This window comes from Anolis carolinensis, chromosome 1, assembly GCF_035594765.1.
Source record: "Anolis carolinensis isolate JA03-04 chromosome 1, rAnoCar3.1.pri, whole genome shotgun sequence".
NCBI lineage: Eukaryota > Metazoa > Chordata > Lepidosauria > Squamata > Dactyloidae > Anolis > Anolis carolinensis.
Genome location: NC_085841.1, coordinates 293511816 through 293534115, shown reverse-complemented (window position 1 = coordinate 293534115; position 22300 = coordinate 293511816). Strand labels below are relative to the sequence as shown.

The following is a 22300-nucleotide window of genomic DNA, read 5'->3' as shown; positions in this document are numbered from 1 at the left end:
CCATGTAAGCCATCCCGAGTCCCTTTGGGGAGATGGAAGCGGGATATAAAAATAAAGTTATTATTATTATTGATACAAAGACACTGACACAGCAAACAAAATATTATTATTATTATTATTATTATTATTATTATTATTATTATTATTATTATTATTATTATTATTATTGCTAGGTCCTGCAATCCAACATAATACAACTTACCCAGGGCACAGGTACTGTCTGGATAGCAGTGTTCTTCACACAAACCAAGGTATGGAGACACAACCAATTTAACAAGCTCCTCCAACTGCATATAGGCCTTACTGGGACCTGTTGGCTCATGGACTCCCTGCAACAAAGGGAGAAACCCTATGGAAACACATATATTTCAACCAATCGCTCACCAGTTCTTATGAATGGATACAGATGTTTTATAATACCCTCAGAATACATTTTTTAATTTCAAATATGATGGGAATAATGAAAAAAGGAAGTCTAGTATATAACAATCTTGTACATCAGATTTGGGGGGGGGGGAGTAAAGCTTCGTGTTTTAGACAGTCAGCTATATTCTTCGGTTCTCAGCCCTCCACTCCCCATCATTACAATTTTCCAATTGACATTTGACATTCTATTGTTCGGAAGTAAATTTTAAATCCAAGCAAGGAACTTGTAGAACCTGAAGTACTAAGAAATTTACTGTGCTATAAGTGTTAATTAACCAAAAATAACTTTGTCAGATGTATACACATTTTCAGAGTTGACATTTTATCCTAGAAGACAGAAATAACCGTAGGTTATTATGGATTATGTTTATAATTCTGAGAACAATCCTTGTGGATCCAGATCAAGTGGGAAAACTTGGCTAGTATTATTGCTTTAGTATAAAAATATTAATAATACTATGCTTCCCGGAACAATTGGGAGAAAGAGGACACAAACTTAGCCAGCCAGATTAGCCAAATCAATCAATGGGATGACAGATGTACTAAAAACTCTACAGGGTTTCCCACCCATTTATTAATCTTCTTAACAAGATACAGAAGAGACATGGAAATGGATTGTACGATACCTGCAAAATCAGTAGCATTTGGACAATAGAAGGGGGAAGATTGTTTTGGACCCGAGGAAGAAATTCATCCATCTTGACTTTTAATAAGACCAAGTCTCGGAAGCCGAGCAAGGCAATTTGGCGAACAGTCAATTCTTGGCCCTTTACAGACAAAGAAAAAATACAGGAAGGGAAAAATCAATAACAATGAGGTAAATCCAATTATATTTGTATAATGCCCCCAGCTTTAGAGAAGCTGGAATGTATGGGTGAATGTATGGAGATTTCAAGGAATACAAAGTAGCACTGAATTGGTTACAATTTTTTTAAAAAAAATTATGTCTAGTTTTTAAATCATGAAGTCAGAAAGATATTTAGAAGAACGAGGGAGCAGAGACATTCCTTCACAGCCAGGCAACATAGTCTGAAGAACCTTAACGAATACCATTAATCCAATCTGTTCTCTCACACCTTTCTGTTACATTTTCAGATTTCTAAGGCTAAGAGATCGTGCTTTACTGAATGCTAGCAAAAGTTAACAACTGTTGAAATAGTGTTTCATTACCATATGTTTATGGGCAAATAGGCTACAACGTGAAACAAACTGCTGCCAAAATTAAGCAATTCAAAGTGCCTTCCCACCTACTTCTGATGCTGATAGTTTCAGTGCAAAATTTACAACTCCTTCTTTCACATTCATGTTAACTACGGTCTCTGTTTTCCATGGGAATCAAACGTATAGCTTAGTCAATCTACAACCAATGAAGCAGAGGGAATGAAGTGGAGGGAATCAATGTTTGTTAATCATCAATTCATAATGGGGTTAATGATATAACTAACAGGTTCATAAAAATGCAAAGTAAGAACAAAAAGGTAAGGACTCTGAAGCCTGTCTTTCTGCTATAAAATGTTTTGCCTGCTTAAAGATTGTTATCAGCATGCAACAAAGCCAAAATAGAGCTATACGCAGAATGGGATATCATTCCTACAGGATCGTGAATTCATGTTTATGAATTTATGTGCTCATTTTAGCTTACTGTCTTTATTTAACAGGATAAACCTCTACATACAAATCAAGAATAGGTCAAATCAATGATAGCTACTCAAAGATGAACACAATGTTGTCTCAGTATACATACACTGTTAATCTTAAAATAACAGGAATGAAAGGATATGCAGACATATAGTTTTCAAGCACATGAGAAGTCCCAGGTACATTCTATTTTCAACTAGCTGGGCCTCATCTGGAATGCCAATGTGAAGAGACTGACAAATAAATTGGAACAAGTTCAGAAGGTGACAAACATGATGGTCAGCAGTATGGAGTTTCTCTACCAATAACACTTTTGGCCTTGAGAAAAAATACTGAAAGAAATAGCCACTAATAATAATAATAATAATAATAATAATACTTTATTTATACCCCACCACCATCTCCCCAGCGGGGACTCGGGGCGGCTTACATGGGGCCATGCCCAGAGCAAAACAATATAACAAGTATGAATACAACATAATATAGAGCAATAAACGATACAGTAAATAATAATATACAATATACACTACAACGCAAATAACAAAAAACAGTAAAAACAGGGCCGGCCGCATGAATACAGAGATTAAAACTCGAGTGAGAAAGATAAGGGAATGGAGACCACGGGGAGCAGGGACATCCGAAGGTGGAACCGTCTAGAGGAAAGATGTTGGAGAGGAACAAGAAGAAGAAGAATAAAAACAGTTACTCTCCAAAAGCACAGTGGAAGAGACATGTTTTTAAATCTTTTTAAAAAGCTAACAGAGTGGGAGCTTGCCTGATCTCAATGGGCAGTGAGTTCCATAGTCGAGGGGCCACAACAGAAAAGGCCCTCTCCCTAGTACCCACAAGGCGGGCTTAGGAAATAGGAATTGGCGTAAGGAGGGCCTCCCCAGATGATCGGAGAGATCGGGCAGGTTTATAGTGGGAGATACGGTCACGAAGGTAGGTGGGTCTCAAACTGTTTAGGGCTTTATAAGTGATGGTCTGCACCTTGAATTGGGACATTCACATATCTGAAAACCTTACACTAGCAAGTTCAGCATTTATCGTACAGGGATACTGACATATAACTAAATTAATCAAACTACCTGTTCTTAAAGTGTCTTTTTTCACAACTTAGATAGAAGCACATCACTATTTATTTCTTATTCATCATCATTAATTTAATATTAATATGCATTCTCATCTCCCTCACAATTCAATATCTCTCATTCCAGTGAAAATGTGACTCTAATTAGCAAGTGAAACATCATATGCAGCCAGTTCTTTACTAGCCTTATCATTCCCAAAATGTTTATCTCCCAATAACACTTTGTTCAGCATCAAATTTTCATCCTCTGACTTGAAATTAAAACCTCTTAAATCTCACATCGTGCAACACATTTCAAGTTGCATAAATTGATGTTTGCGGAGGGCTTTTAGCACTACCAGTCAAGATACACCTCTTCTGCAATTTTGTCCCAAGCAGATTTTAATGATAAAGGAAATTTTGTAACATAAGAGAGAAAAACAAAGAATAGAATGTTTGAATGACACACTGCTCTGATGAAAGTCCATGTCTGAAGTAGAGGGATTGCAGAATAGCGTCATTATGGTATAATTACATTCTTACCAGATTCACACTCCAATCCTACACACATTATATGGAGTACATTCCAGTGAATCAAAACAGAAACCACTTCTAGTCTGCATAAAATATTTAGAATTATGGTGTGATTTAATGACCAAAATAGGGACTAAAGTCTTCTCAAATGAGGCACATTCACTTGTCCACATTCCAACACATACCTGCTATCATCTGCTGCAAGTAGAGAAGAAAGCAGAGGAAAGAGGGAGAGAGAAACACAGATTATGGGAAATTAGTGTTTCTATAGTAAAAGGTATCTCACAGATCTCAAAGTAGCTTACAAATTTATTCATTTCATTAATCATTGATAACACGAACAATCAAGGTGTTGCCAACATTAGTAGTGAACATCATCAGTTTGTTTCAATAAATGCTGTATAAATAAATTGTTACTTTTAAAAGAAACTACAGGCAATCTGCAAAGCAGACCAAATCTTGCCAGGTGACACACCTGAGCTCCTGTTTCTTGCAGAACCTTTCAAGATGACAGACCACACCTGATTGTAAGCCTTCCCAAGTTTTAAACAATTCAATTCTCTTCAGTCAGAAACATACTATACAAATTAGCCAAAACTTATTATAATTTATGAATACTTTTAAATAAATACAAGCCTTGCCAAGTTGAAACCAAAATGTGTTTCCCCTTATTACAAATCCTCAATAAACTAGCACAACATTATCAGTCCTTCCCACAATTTTTGATCTGCATTTTACCACTATTAGCCATCTGTAGTTGCATGTATTTGCTTGTTTGTTTGTTTTTGAAAGCTGGGGTAGTAATAAAATAGATTTGTTTCTTAAGCCTTTTGCAAAGGTCTGGCTTGGCATAAGTGAGAGAGACTGTGAGTATTACCTGTTAACATTCTGGATCCAGACAGAAAAAAGTAAACCAACCAATACTAGATTGCCCGTGGCAGATGCAAAAGCAAAGACAAAGTACAGAGCTTTCTTAGGAATTTCACTCTGCCTGACATTTGAACTGCCAGCAATTTCTCCTGCTCAGACAAGATTATTTCCTTGGTTCTTGAGTTCTCTCTAACTTAGGATGCTCAAATATTTGTAGAAAAAAATATGTTTGTCTCAACAAAATTAAACATAGATATTGCGTAAGAAACAAAGAAATTATCAGATATTGTTCATCTTCTCTGAAAGTAAGAGGATGGATTTAGTTGTTTTTTTCCTTTAAAATTGCCATATAAAAGATATTCAGTAGTTAAAATTCATATGTCTGGACAACAAAAAAATACTTGAAATTGTTGGTTTTTACTGATGCCAACAAAGTGAGAGGCCAGCACACATTTTTATTTGCTTATTCCTCAAATCACAAAGGAGAATACATTCCTAGAATCAGAAAGACTGAACTTTTAACTGTTGCCAAATACATCTCCAACTGTCAGCAATCCTAATCAAAATTTGATGTAGAAATAATGCCAAAGCACAGCTTGAAAATAAACAGAAATGCTTTCTCCTGCTCTAGTTTAAATTCTAGTTTTATTGCCATTTTGATCTCTTTTCCCTAGTATGCCAGATACCTGTAACATATATATATCGTATTTTGACTGATTTTGTTTTTACTTTTGGAAGGTTTCTTGGATTATGGAAAATATAGAATATTAATGAATTCAATAACAACAACAATAGCAGAGTGTTACAACTTTTTCCTGTTTCAGATCTGCAACTACTGGTTTGTTGTTCAACATAGGTTCATGAACCAGTATTTTCATCAGCATTGTGTTAGGGTACCATATTGCTTCTGAGAAACATTTTTGCCATGGCATACCGTTTTGTAATTGTTACTTTCACTTGCCAAGGTATGTTATGCAGATATTCAAATGACATCAGTTATAGAAGGATCAGGTGGAGATTGCTAAGCAAGGCCAGAACACTTGCAATGCAAGAGGTAAATGCACACCACTTAAATACACTGCAAGACATTCTTTTTAAAAAGCAATCCTGTGTTATCTACACCGGTGTGTAATGTTTGGTATTGTTTACTGGTTGAGTATTTGTAACACAGAATGGTAGATTCAGTTGCAAGATGAGTTTCAGCTGCATCATTCCATGTGTCTGGGACTAGACTGCACAACTATGTCACTGACTGCCATAAAGCTCCAGGGCAGTGGAGGAGCCGAAATTAACCACAGTTCGGGATACCATATTACATATGTATTGCCCAAACCAGTGTTTCCAAACTCCGATCTACCAGGTGCTCCCAGAATCCCTGATAATTAGCCAAATCAGCTGAGGCTTCTGGAAGCTGAAGTCCAAAATATTTGGAGGAATTGAGTTTAGAAATCACTGGACTAAACAACAGCTGCAACGTCCCAGCATTTTTGGAGCTTGAAAGAATTTGCCACAACATGTTAAACATAAAGGGTGAATGCTGTTAATTGAATTCTTAGGTGTATGTATATTTATTTTATTGATTCAAAATATGTGCATACCATTAAATTAACAATGCCCTCTGGGCAATTAAAAAATAATTTGTTTACTGTAAAATATATATCTACCAGCTGAGAATCATGCAAAATGTACTCTAGTTCAGAAAGCCTTGCTCATTAAGCTTTATTTAGGCAGTTGCTTGAATGTAGGAAGATAAGTAGAAAGAAGGATGGGAAAGAAGTAGAAAGAAGGATGAGAGTGCCCTTGCACTCTCTATATCGCCAATCACTCCATATTTTGCAGAGGAACTACTTTGTTTATTTGAATGTAAGTAAGATGGTTCACACAATCAAGAACCCTACTGTATCAACATGGTCTATTCTTCTACTTTAGGGATGTTTAAAGTAGACGCACAAGTTACTTGCAGTCTTTAGGGAATGCTCTCCCTAAAGAGATCAGATTGGCCCCCTTGTTGACCACTTTTCGAAAGGAATTAAAAACTTGGTAGTTTCAACAGGTTTTTGAGTCAGATTAGCCTCATTAGCCAAATTGGACTCTACTCTGGTACACTGCTCACCTCTCAGGCCTAAGATATGTGCACAAGTTTTCTATCCCTAATATGGATCATGTTAATCTGCCCTGATTCCTGCCCCCTTGAGCGAAGGTTCTGACTGTGATTATTTTATTTATTGCTGATTTTAACTGAATTGTTTTGTATTTTTTTAATGATGCACTTTTACTGTATTAAGTTATTGTATGTTGTATGTTGTTTTGCACTGGTTGGAAACCGCCCTGAGTCCCTTTGGGGAGATAGAGCGGTATGCAAATAAATTATTATTATTATTATTGTTGTTGTTGTTGTTGTTGTTATTATTATTATTATTCACTCTCTCCAGTTTACTCCCCAAACCCCAATATTTTCTCTAAGGGGCACAGAGACCAACTTTGTCATATTGTTAAAAAGCCACAGCTATTTTAGGCCAGTGTTTTCTGACATAGTTTAGGGGGAAATACTCCCAAGGGTCTAAAATATCTGTGAGAGGCTGAAAATGTAGTAGAATCCCTGGATGATTAAAGATGATGTTAAAATCAATAATGAACAAGGAAAAAAATGTCCTTCTGGGTTTGAAGGACATTCATGCACTCCCCAGATTTCTGAAGAAAGCTCATCTTTGCCCTGTGGATATAGAGCTCCTACAGATCTTAAATAAATGCCCAAATAAAGCTACTTTTTATTTTATATACCAAATAAACTCTTTGTTGTTTAAATCCTAGTATAGACATACCCAGACTTTCTGGCAAAAAAAAAGTTTAAGCAACGTATTAGTGAAATCTGAAGTTTTCAATATTTTTCTTTAAAGGTTTAAGGTCATGAGCTTCTCAATAGCTTTGCAATAAGCTGCAGATGTATTCTCCTTGTGGTAAGCTTTCACATTATTCTCTTTCTTGTAAGCTCCTGTCTTAACTAGGCTTACCTGAACAGGATAAAATATTGCCTGAAGCGTTGGAAGAGTTTCTGTGAAGAAGTGATCCCAGATTTCAGATAGTACATGGATGCGATTCTCTCCTAAAGCAAAGAAAGGGGAGGGAGGGGAGACAGTCTGTTAGGGATTAGGTCACTGTTTAAGTAGAAACCTCTCATTACTAAGTTTTTCCCTACCAAAATAATATGGCACTTAATTGAAAAGGTGACAAGATTTTGCAGCTAGAGCAGTTGATATTTGCTCACCTTCAGAAATCAAATGAATAAAATGCTAGCTCCTGTCCAGAAATAATAAGACTCTTGCATTGTCACAGCTTAAAATCATATAAAAACCCTCACATAAAAATCATTTATTCTTATGGTAAAATGCAATGGGGGAGATTATGTATCTTCTTTGCAAAGAAACCCAACTGCCAAGAGTCATGCTAACCCTGTTAACCTTTAACTAAAAATATTAGCACTCTCTGTTAGAGGGGTAGAAAGAATAGCATTAATTCGGAATTTGAAATTCAAACACTGAAAATGATGATATCACTGACTGATAACAGGGCAAGCATATCTCATAAATCCTACATGCCTTCCACTTGGAGAACTCCTCTGTGTCCTTGGAATATGACAAGTTTTTATTGCCATCAAAAGGAGATCAGACTAGAGTTTGGAAAGGGTACCTTTTGGAGGCCAGAGGCCATGCAGCCTGGAGAGATTCTGAGAGCTGTAATAATTTTTTAAAGCTCTGATTCAGACCTTGTGCTTTCTAGCTTATGTAGCAAAGCATCATGAGGCCAACTGTGTGCGCACAATGTTTAGCATTGAGGAAGAATCCACAGGCAGTGAGTGCCTATAGAGGCCCTGTCCTTTCTATTCCCACTCGTTTGGCACCCAGTCTTCCTGTGTTGTGGGGGAAGATCAGACGTGCACTTCTACACTCTTTACAAAAAATGCTGATCACGAGGAACCTTTTGTTCTCAATTCAATCAAATGCAAGTTACCATCATATCTCCTTGCTCATTGTGGGAACATCAAGGACTGAGGTGATGGGGTCTCTAGAGGTTGGGCTTTGGTGCAGAATCACCCCCAGACCCAGGAGCCTTGTGCTGGCAGGACTGATGACTTGAAGTTTGGGTTGCTGACCTGAAGAGAAGCCTCCCACATAGATGGTAAAAACATTAAAAAATATACACAGGTGTGTCCTGGGCAACGACCTTGCAGACGGCCAATTTTCTTACACTAGAAGTGACTTGCAGTTTCTTAAGTCACTCCTGACATGGGGAAAAAAAACAGACCTCATCTTTAGTGCTCAAATGCGCATGTTAAGTGACTCCCATTGCTAAGCAAGTAAACAGAAAGCTTAGTTACCAAATGGCTAATTAAATCTATTTGTATTCATCTTACAATAGACTTTCCACTATAGAAGAATGTTGCACTGGATCCTGTCATAGAATTGGTATGGGCAGCTAGTACACATAGCATCAGATACATACATACATACATACATACATACATACACACACACACACACACACACACACACACACACACACAAGCTCAGAATAGCTGAAGAACTGTATTTAAATATTATATGTCAGTTTATAGCTTGCCCAGGAAGTCTTCAGAGTAGCTGGATATAAGCTATGTATCCCATTTAAAACACTTGGCTGTTATCTTATTCTGTTGTTTTCCAGGAGGCTTAAAACAAATAATTAGAAAAGCAATCTAAATGAGACACAAAACTATGCGATCAAACACAGCATAGCTGCAAAATACAGCAACTGCAACAGATAAAGCTATCCCAAATTTTTAAATAGAGAGGCACAGATTGTGAGCTTGGATGAAGAAAAGGATGACACCAAGCAAACCTCTTTGGAGCGGCTTCTACAAAACTGCCTTCCTCTCTCTCATGGTTACCTGCTCCATTTCACTGGGAGAACTCGTTAAAGGGTCTCTGAAAACTGTGAGGTTGGTAAATTTGAAAGGAGACAATCTTTCAGATAATCCACATTCAGGGCTTTGGAAAGTTGAAATCATGGGAAACGAACTGGGAACCAGTATAATTTGTTAATGAATCATACACAGAATATACTCTAATGCCCATATGCCAGTTTTATTTTGGACTAGGTGCAGTTTCATTGACATTCTTAACAGCAGACGGATACACTGCAACACTGAACTATTGCAGCCAAGCCCTGTGAGGAATGGCTTAGGGAGCTGGGTATGTTTAGCTTGGATAAAAGAAGCCTGAGTGAGGAAATGATAGCTATGTTGAAATATTTGAAATGTCATATTGAAGATGGAGCAGGCTTTTTTCTGCTGCTCTTGAGCCTACAATATGAAGCAATGGATTCAACTTGCTGGAAAAGAGATTCCACCTAAATATTAGAAAGAACTTCCTGACGGTAAAAAAAAAAACCTGTTCAATACTGGAATATGTAGCCTCAGAGTATGGTAGAGTCTCCTTCTCTGAAGATTTTTATAAAGAGTCGGGATGGCTATCTGTCAGGTGTGTTTTAATTGTGTGCTTCTGCATGGCAGTTAGTTTGACTGGATGGACCCTGTGTTCTCTTCCATCTCTGTGATTCATGTTTATGGGCTGGAGATTGCCACAATATGGGTAGCTGCCATCAAAATTCCTCCACCCAGATAAGATAAAGTCAGCTTTATTTATACCCCATTCCAACTCCCCATGGTCATGGTTGTGGTAGCTGCCAAGATGCTTTGATATCCACAGGGAAGGTTTTGTCTCATCTACTTCTCTCTTAGAGCACAATCTGTGCATAGAGTTGCTTACGAAGTTTTCAATCCTGGGCTGTGGCAGGAAAAAATCTACAAGGATGCCAGTACATTGATTCAGCTAAAAATACTTGAACTTGAAGTGTGATTCCAAATGTATACTGTTGTCTATCTGCACTAGATTTGTACATGATTCTGTATTTCCATCTGCATTCTAGTGCCATGCATCACATGTACCTGAGGCACAGAAGCATATGTTTGGGTGCTCACCTACGGAAATTCCACAAAATTCTTTTTCCACCAATATTTTATGTTTCCTGAAACCAAAGAGGCTGGGCAGAATATGTATGTCACACACATAGCAAGGAAGACCAAACTATCCAGTCTACTGAACTAAGCAGCCCTCCTCTTCATCACAAACTTCTTAACTCCTTTGGTCACTAGGTTTGCAAACATTTTCAATTCACATGCCCTAAAGGGTATCTCCATGATCTTTGCTGTAACCATGGAACAGAAGAATAATTTCTTCCAAAATTAGCTTAAGCAGCCACAAACTGGCACAATTTGAATTTCCACATAATGCTGAATGATTCAGAAGCTTAACACTAGCAAGATGCCAGAATGAGCTTTTATTTCCTATCTGGAACCACTGGTTTCTAGCTGCTGTGTGTTCTACATAGAGAGCCAGAAAGCACACACAGGGCTATATGTCCCAAAAGGAGGCATTTCATCATGGATCTCAGATTACTTACCTTAGTTCTGAATATTGTCATATTGCTACTAGATCCTTTTCTTTATATCTAGGCTTGCTTCCAAGGAGGTATACTCTGAGAGGTAGCCTTAGCAACCTATGTCCCACTGATTTCATTTTACTACTTCTAAAACTAAACATACATTGAGAAACTCTCCCCTAAAGCAACCCTGCAAGTTAATTCTAGCTGGAATGACTTTCAAGAACTCATAATAGAGTTTGTTAAGCCCTAAATTTGTTGCATCAACCATCTGATCACTAGTTAAGCAGAGGTTTAAGTTCATTTTAATTATTTAAAAGTGCATAGAAATCACAGCATAGATCTGTAAAGTAAGGTATGAGTGGGTTTACTTTCTTTCCTATGCTTTTGCAGGTTTGAGGATCAGTTGGATTTAAGTAACAGCAGGAAGTCAAAGCCATACATGTTGATAAAGCAGGCCCATAACTGCAACTTGTTAATAACAAGTCATAATTGTTTTTGGTAACCAGATAGAGAAGGTTTTATATTACAGAAATAGATTAACTGCTTTTGCGTCATCTGTTAGTACCTAACAGGAAGATAAATATGCAGCAAACCACTTTTGTGGGCTAATAACATTTCTTGACTTATGTGCATGTCTGGTTATGATAGTTAAATCCCACAACCCACAGAAGTCTGCCTGGGCTTTTCTGGGTTTGACTTTTAAATGTTGAGTATTGTAATACAGGTATATCCAGTTGTAACCAAATTTGCATATACAGGCAGTCCCCAAGTTGTGAAGAAGATAGGTTCTAAAGGTTTGTTCTTAGGTTGAATTTGTTTGTAAGTCAGAACAGGTACTTTTTAAAGTGTAACTTCAGCCAATATATATATATCTTCTGTGTTTTTGTGTTTTTTGTTTGTTGGAATCCACCCTGAGTCCCCCTGGGGAGATAGGGCGGAATACAAATAAAGTCTTATTATTATTACAGAAATATCAGCAATTACAAAAAAACCTCCCTCAACTCTTGTTTAAGTCTTGATTTGGCCATAAAGTTGAGCAGAGAGCACAAATGAACATGAATGGTTCAGATTTCTAACCAGAAAGTGGAAGGTGTTGATAGGTGAATATTAGCAGTATTTGCTAAAACGGTTTGAATGAACACACCTGGAAGCTGATTCTTTTTATTGTTATACCAAGAAAAGAAAATAATCTTATTATATTTTTATGGATCTCTGATTTAAATTCCAGATACACAATGGAGTCAAGAAATTATACTCATTATAATAAGTATTGTGCTCATGATAAGAAATTATGCTTGTGAAAAACAGACTGTCAGGTTTGTCCATTTAGAACTATTTTACCACTTTTTCACCTCTGAAGTTTTAACATGCTGCTGGTTTTACTCTATGCTGGTGGTTTTGTTTTGGTTTTATAGTCCATATAATTATATTATTGTTGCAATTTAAAATATGCCATATTTTAACAGATTGATTAATGGGTGGTCTAAAAGCAGATTAAAAGATTTTAAAATAGAAATCCATACAGTGAGGTATATGTGTGTACACACACATGCTACCACTTGGTAAAATTCTATTGTGATCATTTGTACACACAAAAGCTACTTCTAAGCCTTCCTATTATCAAATTTCACATGTGTTTCTTATACATAACTGCTTTTTTCAAATACCCAGCCATGTGACTCGGGTGCTGTTTTTTCCATAAACTAATTTCAGCAGCCCAAGCCTCAAAAGATGAGTCATATAGCTTCCTGTAAGCCCAAAACCCTCCTCCAAAGCATCCTCTCTCCACTTGCCTTCAGAAAGCTTAACCTTTTCCTCTATGAACAGCAAGCCCTTCGCAAGGAGCTGGTTCTGCCAAGAGAAGAAAAAGAGAAACATTGCATTTTCCCACAAAGTCAAACACACACTTCATCATTTCAGTTTGAGAATGGTACTGTATTTGAAGTGGACTGAATACGTAATTGTGTTTGTGTCTCAGTTTGATTAAGGCATACATTTGCAATACAAGTTTTGTATAGGTCTAAACTACTAACTGGTCTCATTTTTCACCTGCTGGAAAGGGAAATCATGTTGATTTTGTTGTATTTTAATCATTGTATTGCAATTTATTCTGAACTTTTTAAACTGTTTTGAGAATGTATGTTGAGGGGTGGCCATATAAATATGGCAACAAACAAGGCAAATGAAGACAGCTGTCTGTGCCCTTGAATAGCCAAAGCAGCATTTGAACTGTCTGCCAATTTAGTTTGATAGTAAGTCTCAAACAGCGTTATAATGGAACACAGTTAGAGCACACATGCCACAATACAAACGGGGATCTAATCCCAAACCCAAAACCTCACATTCTGCACATATAGTAAGTTCACAAAAGCTATGCTTGGTTTCTCTTGACTTAACAATTTAAATAAACAAAAACTATACTACAACCAGCCATCCCAGCACATTAAGTACACATAACGCAAACATCTCTCTAATTCAACCAACTTAGTCTATCAGCTTTAAGGTAAAAGGTAAAGGTTTCCCCTGACATTAAGTCCAGTCGTGACTGACTCTGGGGGTTGGTGCTCATCTCCATTTCTAAGCCGAAGAGCCGGCGTTGTCCATAGACATCTCCAGGTCATGTGGCCGGCATGACTGCATGGAGCGGTTACCTTCCCACTTGAGCGGTACCTATTGATCTACTCACATTGGCATGTTTTCGAACTGCTAGGTTGGCAGGAGCTGGAACTAACAGCGGGTGCTCATTCCGCTCCTGGGATTTGAACCTGGGACTTTTTGGTCTGCAAGCTCAGCAGCTCAGCGCTTTAACACACTGTGCCACCAGGGGCTTTCAGCTTTAACGAGACACAAAACTAAATGTTGATTTTATTTGGGCCTGCAAAAAAGAAAATTCATGGTCCAAAGTTTAAAATAACATATGATATAATATCATGACTCTTCAAATTGGCCTTTGAGATGTCAGGAATTAAAGCACAGCCAGAAAGAACTGCAATAACACCGACAGTATGGAACACTTCTGTTTGCTCTTTCAGCCTGCTATGACCTCCCTTAATCAATTCCATTTCATCAGTCAATCTTGACTTGTTTGGGTTATTTACCCAAACAAAACTGAAACTGAATAAACAAAACAAAACAGCATAAATATTACATTAAAATGAGTTATAAAACATATTTAATTTAAAATATCTTGAATATATTTTAAAGGGCATACAAAATAAAATCTTCAACTGTAGACCTTAAAAATGAGTAATATGAATGAACTGAATGTCCAGACTAAAAATTATGGTTCATAAAGGAACAGCACAGCAGAGCCAGCTTAGGTGAGGGAAATTATCTTCTGTGTCTTTAGAAAGAGAAATCTGGTTACTGTGTCTGTTGTTGATGTGTTCATATCTGCCAATAATCAGATCAAATATCATTCAAAAGACATTCTTGGAAATTCTATGAGATCAGGAGTTACTAATTTAATTAATATTAGTAAAAGTTATGAATAAAAAAGAAATGAGCTAAAGATTCAATATCCCTTCTCTACAAGTTCAGAGATACACTTAAATCAGCTATCCAAAATAACGGAGGGTGAAGAACTGAGTTTAGGTCTATTAAAAATCAAACCGTATTTTAAAAGAATTAGATTTTCTGGCTATTTAGCCATTTTTTGGGAATCCAAAGCACAAATCAATTTACAACCGGAAACAAATATAACCTGTAGACTACTAAATGCTGATATCCAATAATGGATCCTTCATTTCACTCCCCTTCTACTGCATTTTCTGGTTCCAATCTCATAAGCATTTCTTGGCCACTGAGCACACTCACCCTTGTTAGGCTCCACTTAGCTCTCACTTCAAAGGAGGGATTACAAATGATTTTATCATTACTATTCTACAAACTGTGGGCCTCTCCAAAGCCTGTTGCTTCCACTTTCTATGTGGCTTCTGTAAAGACCAGGCCTCCTATCTATGATTTGTTAATCTACCTACTGGCACATTTGGGAATTTTAAACTTTTCCTGAGTATTGAGCGATCTAAGGGTTGGGAAGACTCTCCCTGTCCTTGGGGATGGTTTCTGGGTCTTTGCCCTCACTAGGGGCCAAATTACTCAGAGGCTTACATCTTCTAGCTGTCCTTACAGTGTCTGAGCTGGAGCAACGATGTTGATCAGGGATTGCTCTCAAGGGCTTTGGTGTTTCGTCGATGGGAGGCCGTGGGCTCAAGTCAAGGGTGACCAAACAGTCTCAGCCACTCCTATATCACATTTGCTTCCCCAAATTTGATTAACCAGCACCAAGAAACATTTACATTGGTAACAATAAAGTTGTCCTTAGTTCTGGACTTCTGTTGTCTGGACTCTCTATTCCTCTGGTTTGTCAGCAGTGTTGGGTACCATATAACACTGTAAAAGCATCACCGGGGCCATGCTGTTTTCTTTTCTGTCTGATGTAGGCTGTAGGGCAGGTGGAGAGAAAACAAAAGCTGGAAAGGAATTTGTGCAGCTCTAGGGTTGTCGGGTTATGTGCCCACTTTACTGCATAAGCTGCCTCAAGGAGCTCAAAATTTATATTTGACAATGTAGAAATAGACAAGAATAACAAGAGCAAAACATTCAGAGCTTAAAGTACAGAATGAATACAGATAGCCACTCATCTGGTGATAAATTTACCAGGAAAATGTAATCACTTGGCAAACTGACCCACTAAATCATTCTACATAAAGGATGAGAAAATAACACTCCCACAACTATTCCTTTGGAAGAACAACATGGAGGGGAATGTATAAAGTGCTTACACTACTATGGTAAAATCAACATTTGTAAATGGTAACTTGACAATCTAAACTTTAACTACAGACAGAGGAAAGAATAATATGAATGCATAAAAGTAATTGAAACACACTCATATATCAAAATGGATTCATGCAATATCTGCATTTGGTCTGACTCTACTCATTATTATTCTAATCTCTCGCTCTATGGCCAAGTTTTAGGTTGTCGGTTGTCAGGACCCTGGCTGCAGAGCACCAATAACCTTACACAGAGGCCAGTCTCTATCTAATATCTTTATTAAAGAAATATATAAAATCAATAAAAACAAGTGAAGAATATAGTTCAGAAACAGACCTTTCAGATAAGGTCAAATATAGTCCAGAAATGTATTAGAGTTCAAAGTTTTAATCCACTTGACCGAAACACACACTTTGCCAAGCAATAGTGTGGGGAAATAACAGAGTCTTTAAGGTCCAATGAAACTTGACAACAAGGCTGGAAATAAACTTGATTCTTGACTAGATCCAAGACTGGAGGCAAGACGAACATGAAGCATGAAACAGAGTCCGTGGTAAACCGTGAGACAAGACAAGGCTGGAAGCTTGATCCGGGAAGCAAGGAACTGGAATTACGAAGTCCACACACGATCTCTCTCCTCAAGCTGATCAATTGACTCCGCAAGGAATTCCTCGCGCCAACCACCTATATTGGGTCTTGTTTTCCTGCCAACAGAACTCTTTCCCCTGAGAACGAGAAGCGAAACCCAACTCTGTCTAGATGTGTGACTCCTTAGAATTTCCCAAGGGAAGCAAACCTAATCAGCTTGATTTCTGGCAGCAATGCGTAAACTCCTCCGTTGAGCTTCTCTGATTCCCTTTTCTCTGGAATAATATTCCTTTCTGGGAAACGGGGGGGAGTTCTGCCCAAGGCCTGTTTGGCTGAATTCTTGAGAGCAAACATCAACATCCTGCAGGTGAAGAGACTCCGGCTCTTGCTGAACCGGCGAAAACCCCATGTTTTCCTCTTCGTCTGCCACAATAGTACTAGGAACAGGACTACAAGGCCCATGAGTCATCACATCGGTTCATTTGAGAAAACACATAACAGAACTAAAGGTTTATCTTATCCAGCATATCCATCAGCAGTTAACCAAATGCCCGTAGGGAGTCCGGAACACATATAGGATTGCATTGTTCCCAAGCATCAGCTGAAGGCAGCAAATAGTTTAGCCACTGAGAAGACCAGTTGATCATGATACACATCAAAAAGAACAGCATTCTGTGCTATCTAAAATATTTCCTGTCTATCCTTAATTTCCTACTGTTCAATTTTAACTGATGACTCCAGGTTCTAATGTTGCAAGAGAGAGAAAAATTCCAACTCTATCAGTTATTGTAGATGTTACAATTTTCCTGCTTCTTGACAGGGAGTTGGACTGGATTGACCATGAGGGCTCTTCCAACTCTATGATTCTAAGACCTGTATTTGTTACAATTGGAACAGGTAAAGTGCAGCTCTCTAGGTGTTGGGCTACAAATCCAATCAATCTTTCACAATGTCTTTGCCAAAAAAAAATCTGGAGGTGTACAACTTCTCTGTGCCTGTGTCAGAACCAACAAAGGCACAAGAAATGTAGACTAGACAATCTGTCTTTCCTGCAAATGTCAGTCAGCCAAATATTGCTAAACAAGTAAAGATTAGTAGAAATGTATTGTTGAAGGCTATCACGGCCAGAATCACTGGAGTGTTGTGTGGTTTTCTCTACCAGGAGAAAATGCTGCTAGAACATGGCCATACAACCTGGAAACCACACAACACTCCATTAGTAGAAATGGCATAGTCTAACCTGTCAACTACTAGACCAAAGCATGGAAAATAAGAGTAATATGCTTCACCATTTCATAATTGCTGGTTAACTCTTCAGCCACAGCACCTGGGCTGAGTGAAAATATTATATGTTGACATTTGTCTTCTCTCAGGAACATCAGAATTGATGACTAATTCTACTTCTGAAACTATACTTCTGTTTTTACTATACTGAGTTACCATATGAAAAAATTTCTCATGCTTTTCCACCCTTCATCTTTTAATGCAAGGGAGAAAGGAACTGAGTTAGCATGTGGTAACTGAGCCACACAAATGCACATATCTAATAATGCTTTTATTTTGAATAATCACGATGTAACTTCTTGATGTAGTTTTTAAGTGACCCGCAATCAAGGCATTCTGAGTGCATCAGAACATGGATATTTTCTCATTCAATGAGATGGAGAAAACGGTCACATCTGTGCATCTAGATATCACCAATAAAGAGAGAATGAAAATGCCTTTTTTATGTGCCTGTAATTCTATATATGGTCAAAATATCCATGTTTGAGCTTTGCTCCGCTGGATCAAAGTTGTACAATGGTGACTTGTTCATATATGTTTTGTAATTCCTATCAGGCCTAATTCTTGTACCTTCAACAATTGTGTAGAAGAGAGAATTTCATCAGGAGACATTTGAATAATATTCATCTCCTGAAATTCCCTCTTCTAAAGAGTTTAAAAGTATGTCCCCCACTTCATCTAGCAACCCTAGATCTAAACAGTGTGGCAAATAGTGGAAGATGATGGAAGTTCAGTTCAACAGCACCTGGAAATCCACAGCTTGCCCACCCATACCTTAATTAAAATACCCAGAACATAGAAGATTGCAGTGCATACCAGTTTTATCAGAGTTGAGTTGGTATGTCTTAGAGTGAAAACACTGCATTGGTTTAATACAGCCTTATTTTTAGTTCTACTGACTGCTTAGGAAAACCAAAAACATGAAAAACTAACATGAAGTTTTAGACTTCTGAACTGAAGATTTGTGACTAGTCTCTTTTTTAGTTACTCTTATTTCTTAGGCATTTTTGGGAAAGAAAATTATCTTCCCGAACAGAATATTCTTTTCCACAGAAGTGGGTTGTTTGAAGTATTTTAGTGAGTAATAAAGCAACTAATTGAAGCTTCAGGAATTACACAAGTGATAAAGCATTTTTTTTACATTTTCCACTTTCCTCTTCTGTAATTTGTTCCCCAGTCCACATTCCTAAGGATGAAGGTAATTTCTTTAAAGAAACACACACTTCCCATAGCATACAAGTGGCTTGGTTTCAATTAAAAGATACACAGAATTAAATTGCTATAGATCAAATCCTTAGAACAGTCCAGTTTTTTCCAAGTTAAATGAGATATCTATAGTAGTTTATATTCTGCAATAAAAATCAATTTCTAGGATTCTTTCTTCCTTTCTTCCAAGATAAGTTTGCATGTCTGAAATGAAAAGTGGACAAGTCCCAAATCTCAGGTTAAATATCACTACCTAATCATTGGTATGTTTGCTGAAATGACGTATATGTCTTTTTTCTTGAATTCCATTCTCAAACTCCTGCCTTCTTTATACATCTTGTCCATATAGGAATACAGAGATCCTTGCAGAGAATTTCAGTTATTCAGCTTCCTTTGACATACTATGATCTGTTAAATGGGGATACTAATCTAGCACAAGTGTCAGAACAAAAATACAACTAAACATCTAAAACTGCCACCAAAAATAGAACAAAGGAAAATATTAAAAGTTTCCACCTGCACAGATAATAAAATAATGATGATGTATTGATGTAACATGTATCTTTAAGATTTATCTAGGACAAAGTCCCCTCACACTACTCCATCCTGCTCTCCACAGTTCCTTGCTCAATTGCCTTCTTTTTTGGTGTAACTGCTGTCAATTCAATTTGTACAGCCTGAGGATGCAGACAGAGGTGAGAGCTATCACATGTATTCTAAATCCTTGCCATTCCTGGCTTTATAACAAGGCAAAGGTTGGGTTGGTGATCTGAAAGCTGCCAGGTTCACATCCCACCCGGGGAGAGCGTGGATGTGCTCCCTCTCTCAGCTCCAGCTCCATGTGGGGACATGAGAGAAGCCTCCCACAAGGATGATAAAAACACCAAAACATCCTTGCAGACGGCCAATTCTCTCACACCAGAAGCGACTTGCAGTTTCTCAAGTCGCTCCTGACACGGGGGGGGGGGGGGGGGGAACAAGGCAAAGTTCCAACTTGCCTAAAGGAGGCAGCCATTTCTGAACCCCTCCATAATGGACAACTATCGGCCAGTGTCCAACCTTTCCTTTTCGAGCAAGTTTTTGGAGCATGTAGTGGCCTCCAGACTACAGGGATTTCTGGATTAAATTGATTATCTAGATCCATTTCAATCTGGTTTCAGGTCTGGCTTTGGAACAGAAACAGCTTTGGTTGCCTTGGTGGATTACATCCGCAGAAAACTAGACTGGGGAGTGTGTCCCTGTTGGTTCTTCTGGACCTCTCAGCAGCTTTCGATACCATTGAGCACGGTATCCCTCTGGGTCATCTCACTGGGATGGGACTGGGAGGTTGGTCTTGCACTGGATCCGGTTCTTCCTGCAGGGCAATATCTAGAAGGTGGTGCTGGGGGACTCCTGTTTGAACGCCTGGCTGTTGACCTGTGGGGTTCCTCAAGGTTCCATTTTGTCCTCCTTGCTGTTTAACATATACATGAAACCACTGGGAGAAGTCATCTGAGTTTTGGAGTGCGGTGCCACCTATATGCAGATGCCCAACTGTACTACTCCTTTCCACCTAAAGCCAAGGAAGCTATCCTGACCCTAAACCAGTAATGGACTGGATGAGGGCAAACAAATTGAAACTTAATCCAGACAAGACAGAGGTACTTCTGGACAGTCAGACGGCAGATCAGGAAATAGGAATCCAGCCTATGCTGGATGGGTAACACTCCCCTTGAAGACACAGGTTTGCTGACTATTGTGATGGTGTGATTCACTTGTTTGGCTTTAGTTTGGCTGGTTTTTCTATCCAATGCCAGAGCTTAGGCAGACTGTGAGCTTTGATGTGGACTGGGAAATGGAAACAGTACTAGCACTAAGAAAATGTCATTCGCCCTTATTTCACCACAGTTGCAATCTGCAAATTGGCATTTGTGGTAAATCAGAAAATAAACATATGGTAACTGATGCAATGGTATGCCATTAACAGTGTGTATTTGTGAAGTATGTATAACGCATATGCATTTATGGGTTTCCCAGATACATATAAATGGGTGTCTAAAATGCTCACTCACTGATATTTCATGACATGGTTTTCCATTATTGCTGAAATGAATTGTATTATTTTAGTTATCTGGTGCTTAATACCATTTTGGCTAATGAGCTGGACTAAGTACTATTTGCTCCAAGGTTAAAAAAAAAAAACTCCACACATGTTAAAATAGAAAATAACTAAACTATATCAATTTCAAGAGCTGAGTGGGTTGAAACTCCAATCTATGAATCAGGATCATTACTAGATTTAAATTAATGGAAGAAGAAAATAACTCCTTTTTGTTAATGGAAAAACTTAGATTTCATGTTAAAATGTCAAGGAAGTCACTGTAATGTTTCTTTATTTTGTCTTTAACTGTGTTTCTCTTTCTTTTTTGTGATTAAATCTTTTAGTATATTTGGAAATCTTCAATAATTATGTGTATGCACACACACAGGAGACCTATAAATTACAATTGGATCAATGTCTTTTATCCTACATTTACAAAAGGGAGTTTGTAATAATTTATTTAAGTGGTGGTTGTGTTTGAATGGAGTGATAAATTTACTGTAAATAAATTTCATACTGGTATATACATCACATTTGCTGCTTCTGCTTGGCTCTTCCCATCAGGGTAAGTAGTGAAACAAAACAAACATAGCTTAGTTAGCATATTGGTTTCTGAACCAATAATGGCTCTTAAGATGTTGAAAGATGATGCAGTATGTTGTGTATAAATAAACAAGTATTAGTAATGCCCATTCAAATTAAATATAATTTCTTTGATTCTTCTGCCATTCCGACAGCATTGTAATACACAAAACCAATAGTTAGAAGTTAATGTTATTAATCTATAACTTTATCAATGAAAACTGGTTCTCCTTAAATAATTAAAGCTTTCATTGATCAATTTTGACATGGTGTGGTTACCTCTTCTGAGCATTGCCAGTTCAAGCTTGTACTAAAAATGGCTTTCAATAAGATATCTATAGGAACTAATCACCGCCTGCTATTTTAGTAGCAAAATATAAACAGTTTTTGATAACCTTGGGAATTTGGACAGTTTGGAGTGGGAAGGGGGCAGCTGGAGAAGGGGAAAAGATGGAGGTAGGAAAGGGGGGCTGGAGACTGGGAAAGGCTGGGATGGAAAAAGGGGCAAGAAATGGAAAACAGAGGCTGGAACCTGTGAAAGTCTGGGATGGAAAGTGGAGAGAGAGGGGCTGGAGAATCGGGATAGTAAAGATTGGGATAGGAAGGGGAAACTAGAAAAAGGGAAGATTGGGGTGAGAAAGGGATGCTGAGGTGGGAAGGGAGGAAGGGGAAAGCTTGGGGAGGGAAATTGTGGGTGGGGGTCCTTCCTTTGGCTCTTTGGAAGGGGCTGCTTGGGAGAGCCGCCTAGCTGCTCTCCTCCCTCC

General features: G+C 38.0%; 1 protein-coding gene across 11 annotated transcripts in view; it reads right to left on the bottom strand.

Annotated features, from left to right (window-relative positions):
* Nucleotides 1-22300, bottom strand: part of prr5l (proline rich 5 like) — an 89909-nt gene that overhangs the window by 29935 nt on the left and 37674 nt on the right. For 7 of the 11 annotated variants that reach the window (XM_008105834.3, XM_016992561.2, XM_008105818.3 and 4 more), the window contains 4 exons: nucleotides 12811-12868; nucleotides 7549-7640; nucleotides 1053-1193; nucleotides 203-329 (listed from right to left, as the gene is read on the bottom strand). In XM_008105834.3, coding sequence (XP_008104041.1) covers nucleotides 203-329; nucleotides 1053-1193; nucleotides 7549-7640; nucleotides 12811-12868 — 418 coding nt within the window. Of the gene's footprint in view, nucleotides 1-202; nucleotides 350-1052; nucleotides 1194-7548; nucleotides 7641-12810; nucleotides 12869-22300 lie in introns of all 11 variants that reach the window. The other 4 variants (XM_062967891.1, XM_062967893.1, XM_062967895.1 and 1 more) reach the window with 1 other exon arrangement.